A 22728-nucleotide genomic window follows, 5' to 3' on the forward strand; every position below is an offset into this window, starting at 1 on the left:
AAATGAATCAAGTTCTCCGCCGCCTCGATGAGTATGATCAACTGAAGGCAGAAAATCATCAGTTAAACCAATCGTTGGCTGCTGCCGAAGCTCGAATCGCCCAGCTTGAAGCTCAATTTGAAACCCAATATGCTGACCCTACCCCCATTGGAGCAATGGCTTCTAAGTATGCATCCACCTCCACAGACCCCCCTACAACCGACACTTCCCCAGTCAAGGACACATGGGCTTCTCGCACTAAAAAAAACCTACCTAAAAAAAAGTTCTCAACCAAACAAGTGGAGACCGTTGCAAGAACCTTCGCGACTAATAGTAAGACCCATGGTTTCCGCTATGTCTATATCCCCAGCAAGTTCCGGATGAAGACTAAGGAGATTCGCAGCCGCCTTCGCATTCTTGGATTTAATAATTCACGCATTCTGGATGTTCACTACCCCGATCGCCAAATTGTTGCCCTGCTGATCCATAATGACTATTATGATGAACTTACTACCCTCCTTGCCAAACACACCATTCAGCAGATCAAAGATTTCAACCCACGCGACCCTATGTGTTTGCGCGATCCTAAATTCGAAACCTTGGCTGCCAAGGATCGTCAACAACAGGCTGATCAACTCCATGTCGAACGACTTGAGCGTGCCATTAATTTCATCCGTGCACCTGTCAAATTTGCAGTCGCCCGGTCTTTCCATCAACAACAGTGGCTCTCCGATTCCCACCTCCAGTCCATTCTTTCCCGCACTGAACTCACCACCACCCCACCTGACAATCCTTTTCTCACAAATGATGATGACACTAACGTCCGCCGCATGTCGATTACGAGCGACACTTCCACCCAGACTAACGCGAACCAAATATCCGATCAATGAGTGAGCCCATTACACTCTCTTTATGGAACGCCAATGGCCTCCAACGTCACCTCATAGATACGATCCTCTCCTATATCCCGAATTCTGCACTTATGTTTATCACCGAAACCTGGCTTCTCGAACTCCATACCTTTCCCACACACTGGATCCAACATCATACCTATGGAACACCACTACGCAATGCTTATGTCGGCAGTATGGGTATATCCCTACTTGTCAACCCATCCTTTCCTTACCACGTTACTGTCCTACCGAACTCCTCTCCTTATGTTCTCTCCTGCATTGTCACCGATACACTCATCCACTGTCTCTACTTACCGCCCTCGCTTTCTTCCTCTGCCGTCATGGCTGTTCTCAACTCCCTCCCCTTTCATCACGACAACACCACCAATACCATCCTATGCGGTGATTTTAATGGACGCATCGGTACCTTTATTGGAGACAATATTTATACACCCCGTGGTACTATGCTTCTCGCTTGGATACAAGAGCATGGACTAACACTTTGGAATGCCTCTCTGGCCTATGGTATACCCACGCTTCTTTCGGGCCACGGTTCTAGTATCATCGACTGGTTTATAAGCACGCAACCACTCTTGAACCCCTCTATGTATGTCAGTAGTGATCTCTCTCTGGGATCAGATCATAAAATCGTCCATATCACATACACTCCTTCTACCCCTCCTCCCTCAAGCACTTCTCACCATCCACGTCGCCTATGGAATCTCAGTCGTTTTCGCTACCCTAGTCGCTTAGACCAGTATCTCCAATCCTTCAACACCCTGTCCGCTCCTTTATCTGACTTACTTACCACCACTCTTTCCACTCGTTCGCCTCCTCCACTTGATGCTCTCAATGACCAATTGTGCAATGCCATTTATTCTGCACTTGACCAAAGTGTAGGTAAACGTAAACCTCCTCGCCGAAAGTGCAAATGGTTTTGGAACGATGAACTCCAGAAAGCATTTGACGATCGTGAACGCTGCTACCGACTCTGGCGCCGAGCTTCTGGTACAAGTAAACTTTCTCGTTGGGTAGATCACCAACGCGCTGCTGCCATTTTCCGCCGCCTTGTATCTCGAAGACGCCGCCTAACTTGGCGCGAGTTCACTGAGAAACTGTCTACTGGTGATGTTGCCACTGCCACAACCACAATCAACAAAATCCGCCGCAACCGTAAAACTAATCCTTCTTTTTCTGACCCTGCTGGTCCAGTGGTCGCTGCTGACCACATTCTGACACACCTCGAATCAGTTTTCTCCGGGAATCTTCTTGGACCCTCCATTACCGAAGAACCCGTTTCCTCTGCTCCCTTTTCAACTCCTTGTCCGATCGATTATTATACCGTCACTCAGGCTCTCAATCGCCTCGCTTGCCGAAAGGCGCCTGGTATTGATCATGTACGTACTGAAATGCTCCTCCCACTCATTGACACACTCGTTCCACTCCTCGTAAAACTTTTCGCCCTCTGCTGGAAGTGGGGTCAAACCCCTTCTGTATGGCGCGTTGCTCAAGTGGTCCCAATCTACAAGAAAGGCGATCCATCCAACCCTTGCAACTACCGCCCAATCTGTCTGACCTCTGTTTTCCGCAAACTGTTCGAAAATTGTCTTGCTCCCTCTCTGGAAATTGCTGCTCCCACTCTTGATATTGCGCAGGGTGGTTTCCGTCCTGGCCGTAGTGCCATGGATCAAGCCCTCTGTCTGCACGAATTGTCGGTGATGCATGCTACCATTCACGGCCAAAGTCCTGTAATAGCATTTCTTGACATCAAATCAGCGTACGATACCGTCGACAGAAACGTCATCTGGCAAGAACTGGAGCTCGCCGCTGCACCGCCCCTGCTCGCCCTCTTAAAAAATCTTTTTGATGATGTTGAGATCGAAGTTACTCTCTCTGGTATCACCTCGCGCCGTTTTCAACCTGCCACTGGCGTTCTCCAAGGATCTATTCTGTCGCCGTTTTTATACTCTGTATACATCAACTCACTGCCCTCCCTCTTGCGTCTCACTGAAGAGGCGATCAATCCTATCGATGATGATTTTGACTTTCCCACGGAATTTCTTGTTCAGAACCAACGCATAAACTGTCTACTTTACGCTGATGATATTGCCCTGATCGGCACATGGGCAACCATGCCTGCTCTACTCGCGGCCTGTGAGCGCCATAGCCGTCAACTTGGATACCGATGGAATCCCGATAAATGTGTTATCACCTATCCTGGATCTCCTGCCATTCACCCACGACGACCCCTTACTCTGTATAACGTCCCACTTCAGAGCGATCAATATTTTAAATATCTTGGTATTCCGTTTAACAACAAAGGCCTCATTGATTCAGCGCGACTCATCTACGAAAACAGCCGTGGTGCAGTTGGTGCTATGCGTGTTATCCATTCCCTGGGTGCAAATCCCAATGGGTTCTCTCGTCTCCTTTCCGCTCGTTTATACCAGCAATTTATTCGGCCAAAATTCGAATATGGCCTTGCTTTGATCCGCCCTTCGGTGAAGGAAAAGATAAAACTTGAAAAAGCACAAGACCAGTGTCTACGCTTACTTTTCGGAGGCCACCGCACATCCTCAACCATGGTGTTTAAACACTTGACCCGTCTTCCAGCAATGGTACATCGCCATGCCATCCTCCAGGTAAAATACATCTTTCGTGTGCGTAATACCCCAGATGATAGCCTGCTCGCTGCACTTCGCCCATCTATCTTTACCACGGGCCACTTATGGTTCCAAATTCACAAAAACGAAATTTGGATTTCATTATCCCGCCCACGTGCAGAGACAAGCCCTCAAGACCTCAAAAAAGCGATCACTACATACAAGCAGGATCAGCTCGAAGCTCGACTGAACAGTCGCAATAGCATCCTCCTCCGCGCATGCCGACCCCAAGCTAGAATAGATCCCATCCTATTTCTCCCAATGACCCGACACGAACGTAGCCGCTGCCTTCGCTGGCGCATGGGATGGCTACCAGGCCGCCCACGCACTTGTTGGTGTCAAAAGGACCACACTAGCCGTCGCCATCTTATCTGGTGCCTCAACATGCATGAACGATTACAACTCACTGGATCGAACCGCCCAGATGACCCGCTCTCCTTTCGACTGAATCAGCTTCCCTGTTCCCGCCCAACATCTGCTGCCCGCATTACGTTTTGGCGTAATATGTGGCCACGTATATGTTGCATTCTTCTTGAGGTCGACCAAAGTTGTCACCCAGATCCACATTTTCTTGAATACCATGATCCTGATCCCGGTCGCAGGTTTTATTTTTCATGACTTTCCCACCACACTGACCTGGCGAGAGCAATTTGCTTCACACCTGAAGCTCGTGCTCGGCTTCGCCTCGCCTTCAATAAACCTTTAACCTACACCAAGGAATCACTGGTTATTCTGATGCGGCCTGTTGTGGATGTTCCGGTCGGCCTTTAAAATATTGGTCCGGAGTTGGCTGTCCGGCATGCGACCCGGAATTTGCGAATGTAAATTTTAGCTTAAATCGAATTGATCATGCATTGTGAATAAATCGACTCTTCTTTGAGATCTATTTTTTGGGGGGCCTTACGTTTATTTCGTGCTGACAGCAGACTTATTGACGACCCTATTTCTAACATTATATCGACTTGACTGTCACAGAAATATACTTGGATTGCAGTATCAGAACGGCAATAAGGAGTATTGTCAGAACGGTACTGATCGTATATTTTTGCGGAAAGGCGGAAACCGTGCAACGACCTTCACTGTTTTATTTTACCTTGATCATATCTGTACCGCGGGCTCTATCACTTACCACTCATTCCCCGATCCCTATTTTCGTTCTTCTTTAATCGCCAGCCACATACACGTATCAATTCTGTGAAAACCAAAGTTGTGCAAGCCTCGGCCGACTGCCTTTTTCGGATTTCCCTTGTTCTGGTTAATTTCTGTGGTTGCCTGAATTCGTTGGTCTTTTCCCTTTCTTTTGGTGTTTCTCCCATGGTGCTATGATGTTTGGGCGATGAAATATCGATCGATTTGTCGGTTCCTTCTTTTTCAGAAGCGGAGTGTGAATTGGAAGTCCTGTTCGATTTTTCGTGAAGTTCGTTTAACGATCTGAAATTATCTTATGATCATTACGCGTTCTGATGATGACTCAAACCATGATTATTTCTATTGTTCTTACATATTATGTAATCCCTTAATTAAGAAACTATAGTACGGTGAAAGTATTTACAGTGACTCAAAAAAGTGGGGCAATGTTTGTGAAAAATGTCTATTTAAATGAATTTCTCAAAAATGGATGATTCAAATTAAATGATATTTCATACAGATAAACTACAGATAGTACTCTAAAAAATAAAAAAAAAACGAAGCAGATTGATTGGCTAGATCTAGAGAAATCGCCGATTAAAATATATTATGCATTGCCCCACTTTTTTGACTTACCTAATTTTTATTATCTACCACTTTGTTTGTCCACCTTTAGCCTGAATCACGGCCGCCAAACGTGCTGGCATACTTTCAATATGCTTCACACACATTTCCTTCGTTACTTTTTGGTACCAGACATCTCCTGTGCGCTTCCAAAGTTCAGTGATGCTGGTGGATGCTGTATCATATCCACAAAGCTGACACTTGAGATAATACCATAGGTTCTCAATGGGGTTGAGATCTGGAGAGTATGGAGACCAATCCAAAATGTTAACCTGATTGTCTTCTAACCACTGGCATGTCAATTTTGAGGTATGCTTAGGATCATTATCATGTTGGAAGATAATATCCTTCAAATCTATATTATAATCATGCAAGATTCTGAAGAGATCATCTTGCAGAATCTTACAATATAGATCAGAATTCATACCACCATCGATCTTGGTAATGTAGCCAGGGCCCTCAGCAGTGATACAGCTCCATAGCATAATGCTACCATCACCATGCTTGACTGTAGGATTAACGTTATGATCGCGAAGAGGCTCTCCACCTTTCACCCAAGTCCAATGCTTCCCATCAGAACCTAAACGATTGATTTTAGTTTCGTCACTAAACACCACACGTTTCCAATCATCTACAGTCCAATGTTGATACTTCTTTGCAAACTGTAGACGAAGCTTCTTGTGTCTTGGTGTCAATGGAAGTGCGTTTGGTTTAATTCGCGGTTCAAAACCACATGCTGAAAGGTGATTTCGGATGGTTTGGGCGGAAATAAAAGTATTTTCTGCTGCAAGCTGTCTTGCAGCGTCAGCAGCAGTAGTGTAAACACCAGTGGCGAACTTGCGCAAGATGAGCCACCCAAGATTAGTGCTGATTGTTGATGGGTGGCCATTGGCAGCATTAGACTGAATGTCTAATTGCTTAGCAATTCGTCCAATCGTTCGACGTGAAACGCCAAGAGCAGCTTCAATAGTCCGTTGGGACTCTCTACGTCGCAAACGTACTTCAATATTCTGAGTGGTGGTGGTGGGAATTGACTTCATGTTAGGATGGTTGCTAATTGCGAAAATCGTTGGTAATTGGTGAAGAGGATGGAGATGAATCACTTGATTTTGAAAGAGAAAAAAAGAGAAGGCCTTGTTTTGATAGCGTCCATGATTTTGAAGAATTTCGGACAGCAGTCACTTAGGAAATTCGCGCCTGCCAATTTTTTTCCATACAACTCAAAAAAGTAGGGCAATGACATATAAAATCGAATCGCCCATAACTTTACAACCAGACATGGGAACAATATGAGTAAAAATTCATTCGAAAGGTAATTAAAAGGGCTTTTATTTAAAAAAAGAAAACTGTACTTTATTATGTAGGAAATTACAAAATTAAATAAAACGCACATTTTTTGCAAACATTGCCCCACTTTTTTGAGTCACTGTAACGAGGTTACTGGTGCTCCATATCAAGAAAAATCCTCGTTGAAGCCCGGTGGTGGAACTGGTGGTGCGAAGTCTGGTGCTTATTTGGTGGAGGCCGTTCCTTCGGTTGACATTTTGTCCGCTGAGAAACGCCGACGCGTGGAAGATCAAGAACCGAGTAAGACAGTTGTCAAGACAAGTAAGACCGCCGTTCAGCCTAGAAAATCGCGCAATCCCCCGAGAACGTTGGAAATCGATCTTATTCCAAAGAAGATCTGGGATAAATTGCAACACACCGACGCTGGATTAACCATGGCGGACTGGCTATATCTGGAACGACAGGCTGGAAACGATATTGCCGCGGGTATACGTTATTGGCGGCGAAGAAAACCAGCCAAGGAAAATTCCATGCAAGTGAACAATTTGGAAGTGCTCTCTGATTCCGAAGACAGTCTCGATCTTGGTTCCCAGGCCAGCAGTGAAACTGAATCTGATGTGTTGGAATGGGAGAAAGACATGGAGTGGGAAAGTGATACCGATTCCGTCGATACGAACGATATGACGTACCCTTATGATCTTTCCAAGATGCGTGTTGGGTCTCCTCTCAAGGGAAAAATTTCCATCAATGGTCATGAAGTCGAAGCGGTGTTCGATACTGGTGCAAGTGTGAGCGTCATCGGCAAGGATTTGAGCGACCGACTTGGTTTGGCCACGAATGGTGATCAGATGCATTTGTCTGGTTTTAACATTGGTAACAAGGACCCCAGCGATATCACGACCGATGTGCCCATTTGCGTTGCTGGCAAGATACGACCTGAACATATGTGTGTTCAAACGACCAAAGGAAAGAAGGACCTTTGCCTGCTTGGTATCTCTTGGTTCCATGCTCATGGTATTGAAATTTCGTTGCAAGATAATACCTTGAGAATACCTTGCAAGAAGGGTGTGGTGATCCTACGGTGCCATACGGAATATTCTGGTGCAGCAAGAAACAACGATGAAGTTGAAGCCTATGCCTTGTCCGTGTGTCCGACGTCATCTGATGTTTTCAATGTGGAAAACGACCTCGAGGATCGACTGGTTCCTTACCTGAACGATGTGACCGAACAAGAAGGTGTTTCTGACTAAGACCAGCAAGAAGGTGAGAAGACCGAGTTGCCTCCAGCTATTGGCTCTGTGGTGCGCACGTATGATAGTTGTTTCGTCGAGACCAGTGGTCTAGGAAAAGTCCAGGTTTTGGAACATGAAATTCCACTCCACAATGTTCATCTGATTCGTTCCAAGCCCTTCCATTTAACCTGGAAAGAAGAAGACCATCTGAAGAAGGAGTTGCAAGAGATGATCGAGTTGGGGCTCATCCGTCCTTCCGCTGGAAAGTGGACTTCGCCCGTATTTTTTGTTAAGAAAAAGGGTGGCGAATTACGCATGGTTATTGACTACCGACGCCTGAATCAAGCTACGATCAAGGATGCCTTTCCGTTGCCGTTAATTGACGAACTCCTGGACTCTTTTGGTGGTGCGAGCGTGTTCTCGACTCTGGACGTGGCCAGTGGTTACTGGCAGGTACCCATGGCAAGTCAAGACATTGAGAAGACTGGTTTTGTGACGAAGTTTGGCACATATGAATTTACGGTGATGCCGTTTGGCTTGACTTCGGCCCCTTCTACATTCCAAAGAATGATGACCGTGTTGCTTCAAGATTATATTGGTAAATTTGTGTACGTCTTTATTGACGATATTATTCTGTACTCCCGATCTCTAGAGAAACATGCCCATCATTTGGAACTGGTGTTCGAAAAGTGCCAAAAAGCCAATCTGAAACTGAAACGAAAGAAGTGTCATTTTGCGCAAGACAAGGTGGAGTACTTAGGACATGTGGTGACTGCCGATGGATTGCTCCCCAGCGACTATAATGTCGAGAAGGTGATGAAGTTCGCAGCCCCTCAAGATGGTGATGATATCCGGTCATTCCTTGGTATTGCCAGTTATTACAGAAGGTTTATCAAAGATTATGCTACCCTGGTTCAACCGTTGACAAGGCTCTTGCGGAAGACCGTGGAATTTCGATGGGACGAAGAACAAGCCCGTGCATATGAAAATCTGAAGACTGCCCTAGTGAATCCCCCGGTTTTGTGCTATCCGGATAGACAGAAGGTACAGATCCTTACGACGGAAGCTTCTACCAAAGGTCTTGATGCGATCCTTTCCCAATCCAAGGATGGTACTGACTCCGAGGAAAGGGTGATCGCTTATGCCTCCTGAACGGTGCGTGGTCCAGAACATAATTATTCCATTACTCATTTGGAAGCTCTTGCCTTGATTTGGGCCATTCAACATTTCCGCCATTACCTCTTGGGACGAAGATTCATTCTGCGAACTGACCATGCCGCCCTGGTTTACATCAACAATCTGACCAAGCAGACCTCGAAGTTGGCGAGATGGGCCGCTTGTCTCATGGAATTCGATTTCGAAATCCAGTACGTGAAGGGAAAATCCAACCCTGCTGACTCCCTTTCCCGGTTGGTTCGAGATTAGCGATCGAAGAACTTTCGTTCTTCATTGTTTCTTATTATGTCACCTTGCTGACATGGAGAGAATAAATTTATTCTATTCATGATTTATTTTTGGTTACCGGCTTTTACTCTGATTTTTACTTTTTGGTTCGCACATCTGTCTCCCCTTGGTTTATCTCATCTCATTTCATGGTGAAAAATGAAGTTTCCTTAGTTTTTGGCTCTCTACCAGTACTTGGAAGGTGGTGCTTACCCTCTGGATTGTGACCGGATTACGAAGCAAAGGATACGAAGACATGCGAACAGGTTCGAAATCCATTTGGATCATTTGGTGGAAAAAGGTTCGGCGCGCGAAGTCTTGCACGAGAGGAACGAATGGTCTATCCTGGAGCAGCTCCATGCGGAAGGTCATTTTGGTCCCCGGAAGTTGGCTGAGAGGATTCAAGAGAGTTTTGTTTGTGACAATGTTCAAGCGAAGGCTCGTTTATTGGTCAAGGAGTGCACGACTTGTCAATTCCGCGCACGAAGAAGAATCGCCCGATCGAACCTCATGCGATTGATAGAAACCCCGGAGATGCCTTTCACTCTGGTTGGCTGCGATGCCATTGGCCCCTTGGAAGTTACTGAACAAGGAAACAAGTATATCCTTACTGCCATTAATCATTTGACGAGATGGCCTATCGCGAAGGCAGTAAAGGATATTACTAAAAAAACTATGGTGGATTTTCTGTACTCTGAATTGGTTGTTCCCTATGGTGTCCCGAAGTATCTCTTAACTGACCGCGGCTCAAATTTTGTCTCTGAATATACGGTATCTTTTCTGAAGGCTATTGGTTGCCGAAATGTCCCCACAACTGCATATCGCCCGCAAACGAATGGATTGTGTGAAAGACTGAATCAGACACTGGCGTTCACTTTGGCAAAATTGGCTCGCGACAAGGACGACGTTTATCAATGGGATCGTTACTTGGACAAGACACTTCTCGCTCTAAGGACGTTGAAAAACGAGGCGACTGGACAGATTCCTGCGTTCCTTCTATTCGGGTATAAGATAAAGACTCCTGCGACTTGGTCGGCGCCAATACATGGGTATGTCGAGGGTGACTACGAAGAAGACGTGGCCAAGCGGATTGAGTTCATTCATGAAGATTTGAAACAAATACGAGAGGAAGCATGACAAAGGTCCGACGCAAGAAAATTGGTGGCGAAGAAGTATTATGACCAAACGGTTTATCCAAAAGCTCCATTCCAGATTGGTGATCTCGTTCTTATGAAGGATATGACGCCTCGAACCAAGTTCAGTGACAAGTGGATCGGTCCATTCATGGTGGTGAAGGTGAATGCTCACAGTGGTACATAGTGTATCATTTGGAAGGTGCAAGGAATCAGCAACGGTTGAAGGGTGCAGTAAACGGTGACGTTTTGGTGCCCTACCACGAGTCTACAAGAATGGTACCAGAGGTCCAGCCCGCCTACAAACGGTTCAAAGCCTAGATATCCCAAAGGAACCTGCATATGGCCTCGGCTTGAGGGGGGTATTTGTGAAAACCAAAGTTGTGCAAGCCTCGGCCAACTGCCTTTTTCGGATTTCCCTTGTTCTGGTTAATTTCTGTGGTTGCCTGAATTCGTTGGTCTTTTCCCTTTCTTTTGGTGTTTCTCCCGTGGTGCTATGATGTTTGGGCGATGAAATATCGATCGATTTGTCGGTTCCTTCTTTTTCAGAAGCGGAGTGTGAATTGGAAGTCCCGTTCGATTTTTCGTGAAGTTTGTTTAACAATCTGAAATTATCTTATGATCATTACGCGTTCTGACGATGACTCAAACCATGATTATTTCTATTGTTCTTACATATTATGTAATCCCTTAGTTAAGAAACTATAGTACGGTGAAAGTATTTAAATGTCTTTTAGAAATTTTCTGTATCTACATCCTTAAGCTTTTGTCTTTTGATCTCTTATTCTGGGAATACATCTTTTCGAAGATACACTTTGGACTAGCGCCTACATTTTTGGAAGTCTCTTTGGAATAGTCTGATAGTTTTTACAGTCGGCTATCACCCTATTCGGATTTACAGTAACAAGAAGTTAGTATTCAGAGGAAGAACCATGGAAGTTCTGAAGCTAATCTTCTCTGTTCTGAATATTCTTTCTTTGGGTTACTCTTGTATCAATTTGGTTACCACTCTCCCACCACACTTCTTCATCACTTTTCTCGCGGATAAAAGTTTAACCGGATTTAGTAATTACCTTGACAACTAGAGAGAAAGATTCAGCAACACAACCTTCCCCAAATTTACCTTCCACGTGTTGCCCAGCACCTGCTAAGCAAGATCCATTAGAACCGCCAAGCGAAATAGTGAACTTTTGCCCCGCAATTCTGACATCTGGCCGCCAGCTGAAACAATATTCTTTAAGCAAACGGCGCCGCTCATCTCTGCTCCCGCTACGCATCTCCCGCCTACTGATACAGAAACGTACCCGAACCACACTTTCTGAAACCGTTACTGCATCCGCCGAATGCGAACTTCCAATGGGTGCGATTAAAACCACCAAAAAATAGAAAAAACCCAAGAACTAGCTGGGGGGGGCAAAACCTCTTAAAAATTTTTCGCCCACTGCCCTAAAAAAACTGAACTCCGATTTTGAGGCCTTGCGCCACACTGCCCTCAAATGCTCGAAATGCCTGGATCTTGGCCACATCAACAAAAATGGCCATACCAAAACTAATCCCGCCATGCCCATTTTCCTTTGCCGTTGTGGCCACCGCTTTGGTCATATAGATATGCAATTTTTGATCGAACAACATCTCGGTCGAGCTGCCTCTGCCTCCCAAACCATGGACTCCCAAATGGGCGATGCTCAACAGGAAATTCCCTCCATTCCCACCACCACGGTTACACCTGCTGCTGCTAGTACAACTGCGACCACCAAGCCATCCTCTGCTCTCCACTTCGAACACCATGAAGCACTCCCTGAGTTCATGACTGCCATCATGGCTGAACTCAACCAACTCTGCGGCCACATGGATCAGTACGACGAACTGATCGTGGAAAACCAACGGTTGAAAAAATCATTGGCTGATGCTGAGGCCAAAATTGCCCAGCTGGAAACTCAGCACCCGTCTTCTACCTCGTCTGGTGCCATGGCATCCAAGTATGCCCATGACGATTTCCTGTCCATCACCACCACCGCTTCCTCCACCATTGTGGAAACTTGGGCCCAGCGCGTTAAGCGCACCACAAAATCCAAGGTCTCCCCCAAACGTATGGCTACTCTCGCCCGCGCCTTTACTTCACCTAGTGAAAACCATGGTTTCCGCTATGTGTATATCCCTAGCAAATACCGAATGCGAACCAAGGCCCTTCGCCAAACCCTTCGTACACTCGGTTTCGATAATTCTCACCTTCTTGATGTGCATTACCCTGATCGCCAGGTCGTCGCTTTGTTGATCCACAATGACTACCACGAAACCTTGACCAATTTGTTTGCTCGTCACAACATCTCACCCCTCAACGAGTATAATCCCCATGATCAATCGCGTCTGCACGATCCCAAGTTCACTGAACTATCCATGGAGGACCGTCAACATGAGGCTGATCAGATCCACCTCAAGCGCCTTGAACGTGCTCTCCAGTTCATTCGTGAACCGGTTAAATTTGCCGTTGCCTGTTCCTTCCACAGCCACAAGTGGATCGACGATGAGATGCTCCGTTCTTTCCTCCAATCGCGATCCCAACCCACCACCACCCCTGCCAATCCTTTCACAATGAATGATGATCATGACGAACCGATGCAAATCGCCAGCTCAGACTCCACCAGCACCTCCACCCCCGAAAATATCCATCAATGAGTGACCCTCTAATGATCACTTTATGGAATGCCAACGGGCTTCAACGTCAACTTATTGATAATCTACTTTCCTTTACCTCAGATTCCTCACTAATCTTTATTACTGAAACCTGGCTTCTCTCCCCACACTCATTTCCCACCCACTGGTCCCAATACCATAACTATGGCCAACGCCTCCCCAACGCTTACGTCGGTAGCATGGGTATTTCACTCCTTGTAAATCCTTCCTTTCCTTACCCCATCACAGTCCTTCCAACCACATCACCATATGTCCTCTCATGTATTACTGCCAATTATCTAATTCACTGCTTGTACTTTCCCCCATCCCTCTCCGATTCCGATGCCCTTGCCACCCTTAATGCCTTACCTTACTCTGCACCCGGCACCACAAATACCATACTATGCGGTGATTTCAATGCGCATATCGGTTCCTTTGTTGGTGACCACTATGTTAGCCCTCGCGGTACAATATTTTTAGAATGGATCCACGAACATGGCCTCACCCTATGGAATGCTTTGCTGGCCTATGCCCAATACACCTACCTCCGTGGTAATGGTTCCAGTATTATTGACTGGTTCCTAAGTACTCAGCCGCTCCTTACACCTTCCATGCACATCGATCAAGACATATCCCTGGGTTCCGATCATAAGCTTTCCCACCTCACTTTCGTTCCCAACATACCACCTCCTTCCTCCACCACTCATCATCCACGCCAATTATGGAATCTCAACAAACTTGCCGACCCCCATCATTGCGATCGCCTCCTCCAATCATTTACCATCAACATACATTCATTACAACAAGACCTGATCGAAATATCCGATTCCCACACCACTCCTTCTCTCGATTCCCTCCACCACCGCCTCTGTGATGCCATTTATTCATCACTTGACAGCACCGTTGGACGGCGCCGCCCTCCTTGACGATCCTGCAAATGGTTCTGGAACCAGCAGCTCGAAGATGCTTTTGAGTACCGTGAGCTCTGCTATCGTAAATGGCGGCGAGCTGAAGGTCTCAGCAAAATGTCCCGCTGGATCGATCACCAACGAGCCGCAGCCCAATTCCACCGTTTAGTCAGTCAACGAAAACGACAAACATGGCGTGAATTTTGTGACAAGTTGACTGATGGTGAATTTAGTGCCGCAACCGCCATGATGGGTAAATTACGCCGCAACCGTAAGACATCCCCACAGTTCACCGATCCTACTGGTCCCACTGCTGCTGCCAACCGCATTGCTTCTCATCTTGAGCAAGTATATGCTGGTAACCTCCTCACCCAATCCGCTCCTTCTGACAATCCGTCCACTACCTCCCCTGTTCCATTTAATCTCGCCTGTCCCTTTACCTCCACCCAAGTCGCTGCTGCCATCAAACGCCTAGCCCCAAGAAAAGCACCTGGAGTCGACCATATCCGCGCCGAAGTACTTCAAGTCCTCACCGAACCACTCTCTCCGCTCCTTTCCCGCCTCTTTACACTCTGTTGGAAATGGGGGACTTGTCCCTCTGCCTGGCGAGTCGCACAAGCTGTACCAATTTACAAAAAGGGCGATACAACCGATCCTGGAAACTATAGACCCATCTGCCTCACGTCCATGTTCCGGAAAATTCTGGAGTATTGCCTAATGCCCAAATGAGAACGAATTGCCCCTCCTCTCGACATCGCACAAGGTGGATTCCGCCCAGCACGTAGTGCTATGGATCAAGCCCTCTGTCTTCATGAGCTATCCATCACCCACCGCACCCTCCATGGACAAAGTCCTGTAATCGCCTTCCTCGACATCAAATCTGCCTATGACACCGTTGATCGGAATGTCATATGGCAGGAAATCGAATCCACTGCTCTCCCTCCACTCCTTTCCCTGCTCAAATGCCTGTTCAATGAGGTTGCTATCGAAGTCCTGCTCTCAGGCGTCAACTCCCCTCGTTTTCAACCAAAAACCAGTGTCCTTCAAGGTTCCGTGCTCTCTCCTTTCCTTTATTCGTTATACATCAATACCCTCCCTGGTGTCCTCCGTCTCGCCGAAGCCTCATTATTTCCTGACGATGATGATTTTGCCGCTCCCCCTCAGTTCCTCGTCCGTGGCCAACGCATCAATTGTTTGCTTTATGCAGATGATGTCGCGATTATCGGTTCATGGAATACTATTCCCATCCTCCTTACCGCCTGCAAACGCCACAGCCAACAACTTGGCTATCATTGGAATCCCGAAAAGTGCGTCGTTTTATACAATGGCTCTCCCTCGGTTCCCCCTTCCCTTCCTTTGACCTTGTATGATGTTCCTCTCCAGAGTACCTCTATCTTCAAGTATCTCGGTGTGCTGTTTAATGATCAAGGCCTGATAGATCCGACTCGCCTGATTCATCAGAACAGTAGCAGTGCTTTGGGCACCATGCGTATACTCCACAGTTTGGGCGTCAATTCCCATGGTTTCTCCCATCTGCTCTCGGCACGATTGTACCAACAATTTGTTTGCTCAAAGTTCGAATACGGCCTTGCTCTCCTTCGCTTGTCTGTTAAACAGAAAACCCAACTTGACCGTGCCCAAGATCAATGCTTACGCATGATCTTTGGTGGCCATCGAACTGCTTCCACTGTTGTGTTCCGACACTTGACCCGCCTGCCCACCATGGCTGAAAGATATTCCATCCTTCAAGCCAAATACCTGTACTGCTCCTACCACCTTCCCGACGACAGTCTCCTGAGTGCTTTAAAGCCTCACATTAAAAACACACCGCACCTCTGGCCTTCCTTCTATAGGAATCAAATCTGGGTTAGCCTCCCTCGACCTCGCTCCCAAATGTCTACCAAAGACTTCAAAGCTGCCATCTGGACCTTCCGCCGAAACACTTTCTCGCACCATCTTGAAAGTCGTAACAGTGCTCTTCTGAGTGCATACCGCCCATGACTTGGTATTGACCCTGTCATGTGCCTCCCAATGACACGCCAAGAATGTAGCCGCTGTATCCGATGGCGAATGGGCTGGCTTCCCGGCCGCCCTATTACCTGTTGGTGTAAACGCGACCACACAAGCCGCCGCCACTTGATTTGGTGCCTGAACATGCATCATCGACTCAGAGTTCGCAACGATCCCAACCATGCCGATCTGCTATCTTTGGTACTCAACTAGCTGCCGAAATCAAGACCAACTTCCTCCCATTGCATTGCATATTGGCGCCGAACCTGGCCGATAGTCTGTCAAATCCTCCTTGAGGTTGACCAGGCCTGCCATCCTGACCCGGATTTCCTTGCACTTCGTGACCCTGACCCTGGCCGTTCACTCGTGAATTGGCTCTTACCACCACCTGTCTCCGTTTCTTTGGAATCGGAACATGGCTTCATTTAGATTTTTTTTCTCTTTTTTCATGCATCTGTTTCCTTTTTCATTTTTTCCTGCTGTCTTATACAGTAGGTTTTTTCATGACCTATCTTCTCTTCCGAACTGGCGAGAGCAATTGCTTCAAACCAGAAGCGTGTGCTCGGCTTCGCCTCGCCCTCAATAAAACATTTCATCTACACCAAGGAATCACTGGTTATTTGTGAAAACCAAAGTTGTGTAAGCCTCGGCCGACTGCCTTTTTCGGATTTCCCTTGTTCTGGTTAATTTCTGTGGTTACCTGAATTCGTTGGTCTTTTCCCTTTCTTTTGGTGTTTCTCCCGTGGTGCTATGATGTTTGGGCGATGAAATATCGATCGATTTGTCGGTTCCTTCTTTTTCAGAAGCGGAGTGTGAATTGGAAGTCCCGTTCGATTTTTCGTGAAGTTCGTTTAACAATCTGAAATTATCTTATGATCATTACGCATTCTGACGATGACTCAAACTATGATTATTTCTATTGTTCTTACATATTATGTAATCCCTTAGTTAAGAAACTATAGTACGGTGAAAGTATATTTAAATGTCTTTTAGAAATTTCTGTATCTATATCCTTAAGCTTTTGTCTTTTGATCTCTTATTCTGGGAATACATCTTTTCGAAGATACACTTTGGACTAGCGCCTACATTTTTGGAAGTCTCTTTGGAATAGTCTGATAGTTTTTACAGTCGGCTATCACCCTATTCAGATCTACAGTAACAAGAAATTAGTATTCGGAAGAAGAACCATAGAAGTTCTGAAGCTAATCTTCTCTGTTGTGAATATTCTTTCTTTGGGTTACTCTTGCATCAATTTGGTTACCACTCTCCCACCACACTTCACATATTCCACTATTCATCACTTTTTTCATGGATAATAGTTTTACCGGATATAGTAATTACCTTGACGACAATAGAGAAAGACACAACAACCGAACCTCCCAAAAACTTACCTCCCAAGCATTGCCCAGCACCAGCTAAGCAAGTTCCATTAGAACCGACGAGCGAAATCATGCATTTCCGTCCTGTGATTCCAACATCTGACCACCTGCTTAAAAATTATTCTTTGAACAAACGACGCAGGTCATCTCTGCTCCCGCTCCACATTTCACGCTTACTAATTCACAAACGTACTCGTACTACTTTTCCTGAACTCCTTACTTCATCCACGGACAATTATTATTATAACACACAGATTTTATATTTTAAACTCAGGCAAATTAATTTAAAACTGAAATTGAAAATTAAAAAGTCTAATAATTTATTATTAATTATAATTTTTTAAATATTTAAATTAATTAAAAAATTAAAAAAAATTAAAAAAAATAATAGGAGCTATTATCTATTTAATTAAGATTTAAATTAATTATAATAGATGCTCCACTATGACTTTTTATCAAATAATATAAATTATATATATAATTATTATAGTTAATTAATATATTTAATAAAATAAATTATAATAATTAATCTTTTTTAACTTCAAATATAAATATAAATATAAAATCCAAAAAAATAGAGATAAATGAGATAAACTCTTTTTATATCTAATTTTTTAAATATATTAGTTATTATATAAATAAACAAAGAATATTATATAATAAATATATTTTATTATAAGATTAAAATTATTATTAAATTGTATTTTTAAAATGCTTTATAATTATTTAATTTTAAAATTTTAAATAATAAAAATTTTATAATAATAAAAAAATATTGTAGATGAGTTTAAAAATAAATTACCATATATGGTATCTGTGTTCTATAATAATATTTGTCCTCATCCACTGAACGCCAACCTCAGATGGGTGCGATAAAAAGTAACAAAAAAATAGAAAAAGCCCAAGACCTGGCTGGAGTGACCAAATCTCTTAAAATTTTCTCACCCAATGCCCTGAAAAAACTCCACTCCGATTTTGAGATCTTGCGCCACACTGCTCTTAAGTGCCCGAAATGCCTGGATCTTGGCCATATCAACAAGAATAGCCATACCAAAACGGAGCCACCCATGCCCATCTTCCTTTGCCGCTGTGGATATCGCTTCGGCCATATCGACATGTGATTTCTCATCGACCAACACAATGGTCGTGCTGTCTCTGTCTCCGCCTTGCTCCCCAAGAATTCCAAAATGACCGAAGCTGAACAGGCTTCTGTACCACCTTCTGCTCCCAGTGAAACTTCGATTTTCCAGCCGCTGTCTGCTCTGCGTTTTGAACACCATGAAGCCTTGCCTGAATTTATGACTACTATCATGGCTGAACTTAATCAAATGCGCACCCGCATGGACCAGTATGATGCACTAATTGCTGAAAATCAGAGATTGAAAAAGTCATTGGCTGCTGCGGAAGCCAAAATCGCCCAACTTGAAGCTCAGACCTCTTTTCCTGCTCTGTCTGGTGCCATGGCATCGAAATATGCCCATGACACCATTCCGCCGCCCACCCCTGCCGCCCCCACAACTGATGACACATGGGCTAAGCGTGCGCAACACGCAAAAAAACCCAAAGTGTCCCCTAAGCGCATGGCCACACTCGCCCGAGCTTTTGCCCCCACTAGTGAAACTCATGGATTTCAGTATGTATACATCCTCAGCAAATTCCGTATGAAGACCAAGGCCCTTAGACAGACCTTACGTATGCTTGGTTTTAACAATTCTCGAATCCTTGATATCCACTATCCAGACTGTCAGGTCGTTGCTCTGTTGATTCACAACGACTACCACGATACGCTGCTTGCTTCCTTTGCCCATCACAACATCACCCCAATCAAAGACTTCAATCCCCGTGATCAATCGCGTCTGCGTGATCCCAAGTTCAATACTTTATCCTTGGAAGACCGTCAGCGTGAAGCCGATCAGATCCACCGCCAACGGCTTGAACGCGCTCTCAAGTTCATTCGTGAACCTGTGAAATTTGCTGTCGCCCGCTCCTTCCACAGCCAAAAGTGGATTGATGATGATATGCTCCGTTCCTTTTTACAATCCCGTACCCAGACAGAATCCAATGCTGCCACCTCCACCATTCCTTTCCGCACCACGGATGATGATGATGACAAGATGATTCTCTCTGGCAATAATTCCACCAGCACCTCCCAACACGAAAAATCTGATCAATGAGTGACCCTTTAACGATTACTCTATGGAATGCCAATGAGCTCCAACGACACCTCATTGATAACCTTCTCTCCTTTACTTCAGATTCCTCACTCATCTTTATTACTGAAACTTGGCTTCTCTCACCACACTCATTTCCCACCCACTGGACCCAACACCATAATTATGACCAATGCCTTCCCAATGCCTACGTTGGTAATCTGGGTATCTCACTCCTTATCAATCCTTCCTTTCCTTATCCCATCACAATCCTTCCGATCACATCACCCTATGTCCTTTCCTGTATTACCGCTGACCATCTCATACATTGTTTGTACCTTCCTCCCTCTCTCTCTTCTGCCGACGCTCTCACTATCCTTAACAACCTCCCTTTCTCCGCACCTGGCACTTCAAATACTATACTGTGCGGCGACTTCAATGCTCGTATCGGTCCCTTTGTTAGTGACTATAACATTAATTCCCGCGGCACATTATTTTTGGAATGGATACATGAACATGGTCTTACCCTATGGAATGCCTCACTGGCTTACGCTCAGCCTACCTACCTCCGCGGTAACGGATCTAGCATCATTGACTGGTTTCTCAGCACCCACACACTCCTTACACCTTCTATGCATATTGACCACGATATTTCCTTGGGCTCTGATCACAAACTCTCCCACCTTACCTTTATCCCATCAGCACCTCCTCCTTCCTCTGCCATCCCACATCCACGTCAATTATGGAACCTCAGCAAACTCGCTGATCCCACTTACCGTGACCGCCTCATCCACTCCTTTACATCCAACATACATTCCCTACACCATGACCTGATCGAACTCTACGATTCTCCCACCGCTCCTTCTCTTGATCGTCTCCACCAACGTCTCTGTGAAGCAATTTATGCTTCCTTAGACACCACCGTTGGCCGCCGCACGCCTCCTCGACGATTTTGTAAATGGTTTTGGAACTCACAACTTCAAGACGCATTCGATTATCGTGAATCCTGTTACCAGAAATGGCACCGCGCCGAAGGCGTTAGCAAAATGTCCAGATGGATCGATCATCAACGAGCCTCTGCCCAGTTCCGCCATTTAGTCAGCCAACGCAAGCGACAAACCTGGCGTGAATTTTGTGACAAGCTGACCACTGACAACTTTAGTGATGCCACTGCCATGATGGGGAAATTACGGCGCAATCGTAAAACCACCCCTCAGTTCACAGACCCTGCTGGCCCCACAACTGCCGCCAACTGCATCGCCTCTCATCTCGAGCAAGTATATGCTGGTAACCTCCTCGCCCATTCAACTTCTTCTGGCGATCCGTCTCATTTTTCCCTTGTTCTCTCTTCTCTCGTTTGCCCCATCACTTCCATCCAGGTTGCTGCCGCTATCAAACGCCTTGCCTCCCGAAAAGCACCTGATGTAGACCACATTCGCGCTGAGGTACTCCAAGTCCTCATTGATCCACTCTCTCCACTCCTTTCCCGCCTTTTTGCACTCTGTTAGAAATGGGGGACTTGTCCCTCTGACTGGCGAGTCGCACAGGCTGTACCCATCTACAAAAAGGGCGATATTACTAACCCAGGAAACTATTGACCCATCTGCCTCACTTCCATGTTCAGAAAAATTCTTGAATACTGTCTTATGCCCGAACTCGAACGCGTTTCCCCTCCCCTCGATATCGCCCAAGGCGGATTCCGACCAGCACGTAGTGCAATGGATCAAGCCTTATGCCTCCACGAGCTTTCTGTCATCCACCGAACCATCCATGGACAAAGTCCTGTTATAGCTTTCCTAGATATCAAATCTGCCTATGACACCGTTGATCGGAACGTCATATGGCAAGAAATTGAATCTACGGCCCCACCTCCACTCCTTTCTCTCCTCCATAATTTATTTGACGACGTCTCCATTGAAGTCCTGCTCTCAGGCATCAATTCCTTTCGTTTCCAACCTAAAACCGGTGTCCTCCAAGGTTCCGTACTCTCTCCATTCCTTTATTCTTTGTACATTAACACCCTTCCTGGTGTCCTCCGTCTTGCCGAAGCATCACTTTTTCCTGATGATGATGACTTTGCTGCTCCCCCACATTTCCTTATCCGCAGTCAACGCATCAACTGCCTCCTGTATGCTGACGATGTTGCGATCATTGGTACTTGGAATACTATGCCTACTCTCCTTGCCGCCTGTGAAAGGCATAGCCAACAACTAGGCTATCGATGGAATCCGGAAAAGTGTGTCGTTTTATACGATGGTTCACCTTCGGTTTCCCCCTCCATTCCTTTAACACTTTACAATGTTCCCCTTCAATCCGCCTCCACCTTCAAGTACCTCGGTATTCCTTTCAACAGCTAGGGCTTGATCGATCCGACTCTCCTCATCCACCAGAACAGCAGCGGCGCCTTGGGTACCATGCGTGTCTTACGTGGCCTGGGTGTCAACCCACATGGTTTCTCTCGTTTGCTTTCCGCTCGCTTGTACCAACAATTCGTCCGTCCCAAGTTCGAATATGGCCTTGCCCTTCTTCGCCTTTCTGTGAAACAGCATATTCAGCTCGATCGTGCTCAAGATCAATGCTTACGCATGATTTTTGGTGGCCATCGCACCGCATCCACAGTTGTTTTCCGTCACTTGACCCACTTGCCCACAATGGCTGAACGATACAGCATTCTCCAAGCCAAATATTTATTCCGATCTTACCACCTTCCTGACGACAGTCTTTTGAGTGCTCTAAAGCCTCACATTAAACATACTCCACACCTTTGGCCTTCCTACTACAGGAATCAAATCTGGGTTAGCCTCCCTCGACCCTGCTCTCACACGTCTGCAAAAGACTTTAAATCTGCCCTCTGGACGTTCCTTCAAGACACTTTCCAGCATCGGCTGGATAGTCATAACAGCATCCTCCTTCGCGCCTGCCGTCCCCGTCTGGGCATCGATCCCATCATGTTCCTGCCAATGACTCACCATGAACGAAGTCGTTGCATCCGATGGAGAATGGGTTGACTTCCTGGCCGCCCTATTACCTGTTGGTGCAAGCATGACCACACAAGCCGGCGCCATTTAATCTGGTGTTTGAACATGCACCGGCGTCTCAACGTTCGCAATGATCCTGATCACGCTGATCCACTCTCTTGTATTTTGAACCAGCTCCCAAAAACCCGCCCCACCTCATCCCATCACATTGCTTACTGGCGCCGTACCTGGCCGATTGTTTGTCAAAT

At 45.9% G+C, this 22728-nt stretch overlaps 5 protein-coding genes across 5 annotated transcripts; all 5 read left to right on the forward strand.

Moving 5' to 3' along the window:
• Positions 1–2: 2 nt before the first annotated feature.
• On the forward strand, positions 3–869 carry BYT42DRAFT_506385 (uncharacterized protein; the record flags this gene model as incomplete). The annotated part of the gene is made up of 1 exon (XM_051565094.1): positions 3–869. One exon carries the CDS (start codon positions 3–5, stop codon positions 867–869), a length of 867 nt encoding a protein of 288 aa, XP_051418054.1.
• A 5848-nt stretch (positions 870–6717) lies between these two features.
• Positions 6718–7929, forward strand: BYT42DRAFT_213887 (uncharacterized protein; the record flags this gene model as incomplete). The annotated part of the gene is made up of 1 exon (XM_051562563.1): positions 6718–7929. A coding segment is annotated over one exon (1107 nt), but the record flags the coding sequence as incomplete, so codon positions are not given.
• A 2341-nt stretch (positions 7930–10270) lies between these two features.
• On the forward strand, positions 10271–10976 carry BYT42DRAFT_590788 (uncharacterized protein). Its single transcript, XM_051570507.1, has 3 exons — positions 10271–10568; positions 10650–10744; positions 10773–10976. The coding sequence occupies exons 1-3, from the start codon at positions 10480–10482 to the stop codon at positions 10880–10882; spliced, it is 294 nt and encodes a 97-aa protein (XP_051418056.1). The 5' UTR covers positions 10271–10479; the 3' UTR covers positions 10883–10976.
• A 1408-nt stretch (positions 10977–12384) lies between these two features.
• Positions 12385–13092, forward strand: BYT42DRAFT_590791 (uncharacterized protein). The gene has a single exon (XM_051570508.1). The coding sequence runs from the start codon at positions 12474–12476 to the stop codon at positions 13056–13058; it is 585 nt and encodes a 194-aa protein (XP_051418057.1). The 5' UTR covers positions 12385–12473; the 3' UTR covers positions 13059–13092.
• Positions 13093–18887: 5795 nt separating this feature from the next.
• On the forward strand, positions 18888–19361 carry BYT42DRAFT_477646 (uncharacterized protein; the record flags this gene model as incomplete). The annotated part of the gene is made up of 1 exon (XM_051563643.1): positions 18888–19361. A coding segment is annotated over one exon (474 nt), but the record flags the coding sequence as incomplete, so codon positions are not given.
• Between the last annotated feature and the right edge of the window lie 3367 nt (positions 19362–22728).

The sequence above is a fragment of the Radiomyces spectabilis genome (genome assembly GCF_025331425.1).
Source record: "Radiomyces spectabilis strain NRRL 2753 chromosome Unknown BYT42scaffold_21, whole genome shotgun sequence".
NCBI lineage: Eukaryota > Fungi > Mucoromycota > Mucoromycetes > Mucorales > Radiomycetaceae > Radiomyces > Radiomyces spectabilis.

Coding starts and splice junctions, on each gene's coding strand:
- BYT42DRAFT_590788 (XM_051570507.1), top strand. CDS start 10,480: ATGAAGGATATGACGCCTCGAACCAAGTTCAGTGACAAGTGGATCGGT. Junction 10,569..10,649: donor AATGCTCACAGTGGTACATA/GTGTATCATTTG, acceptor CCCTACCACGAG/TCTACAAGAATGGTACCAGA. Junction 10,745..10,772: donor ATGGCCTCGGCTTGAGGGGG/GTATTTGTGAAA, acceptor AAGTTGTGCAAG/CCTCGGCCAACTGCCTTTTT.
- BYT42DRAFT_590791 (XM_051570508.1), top strand. CDS start 12,474: ATGGCTACTCTCGCCCGCGCCTTTACTTCACCTAGTGAAAACCATGGT.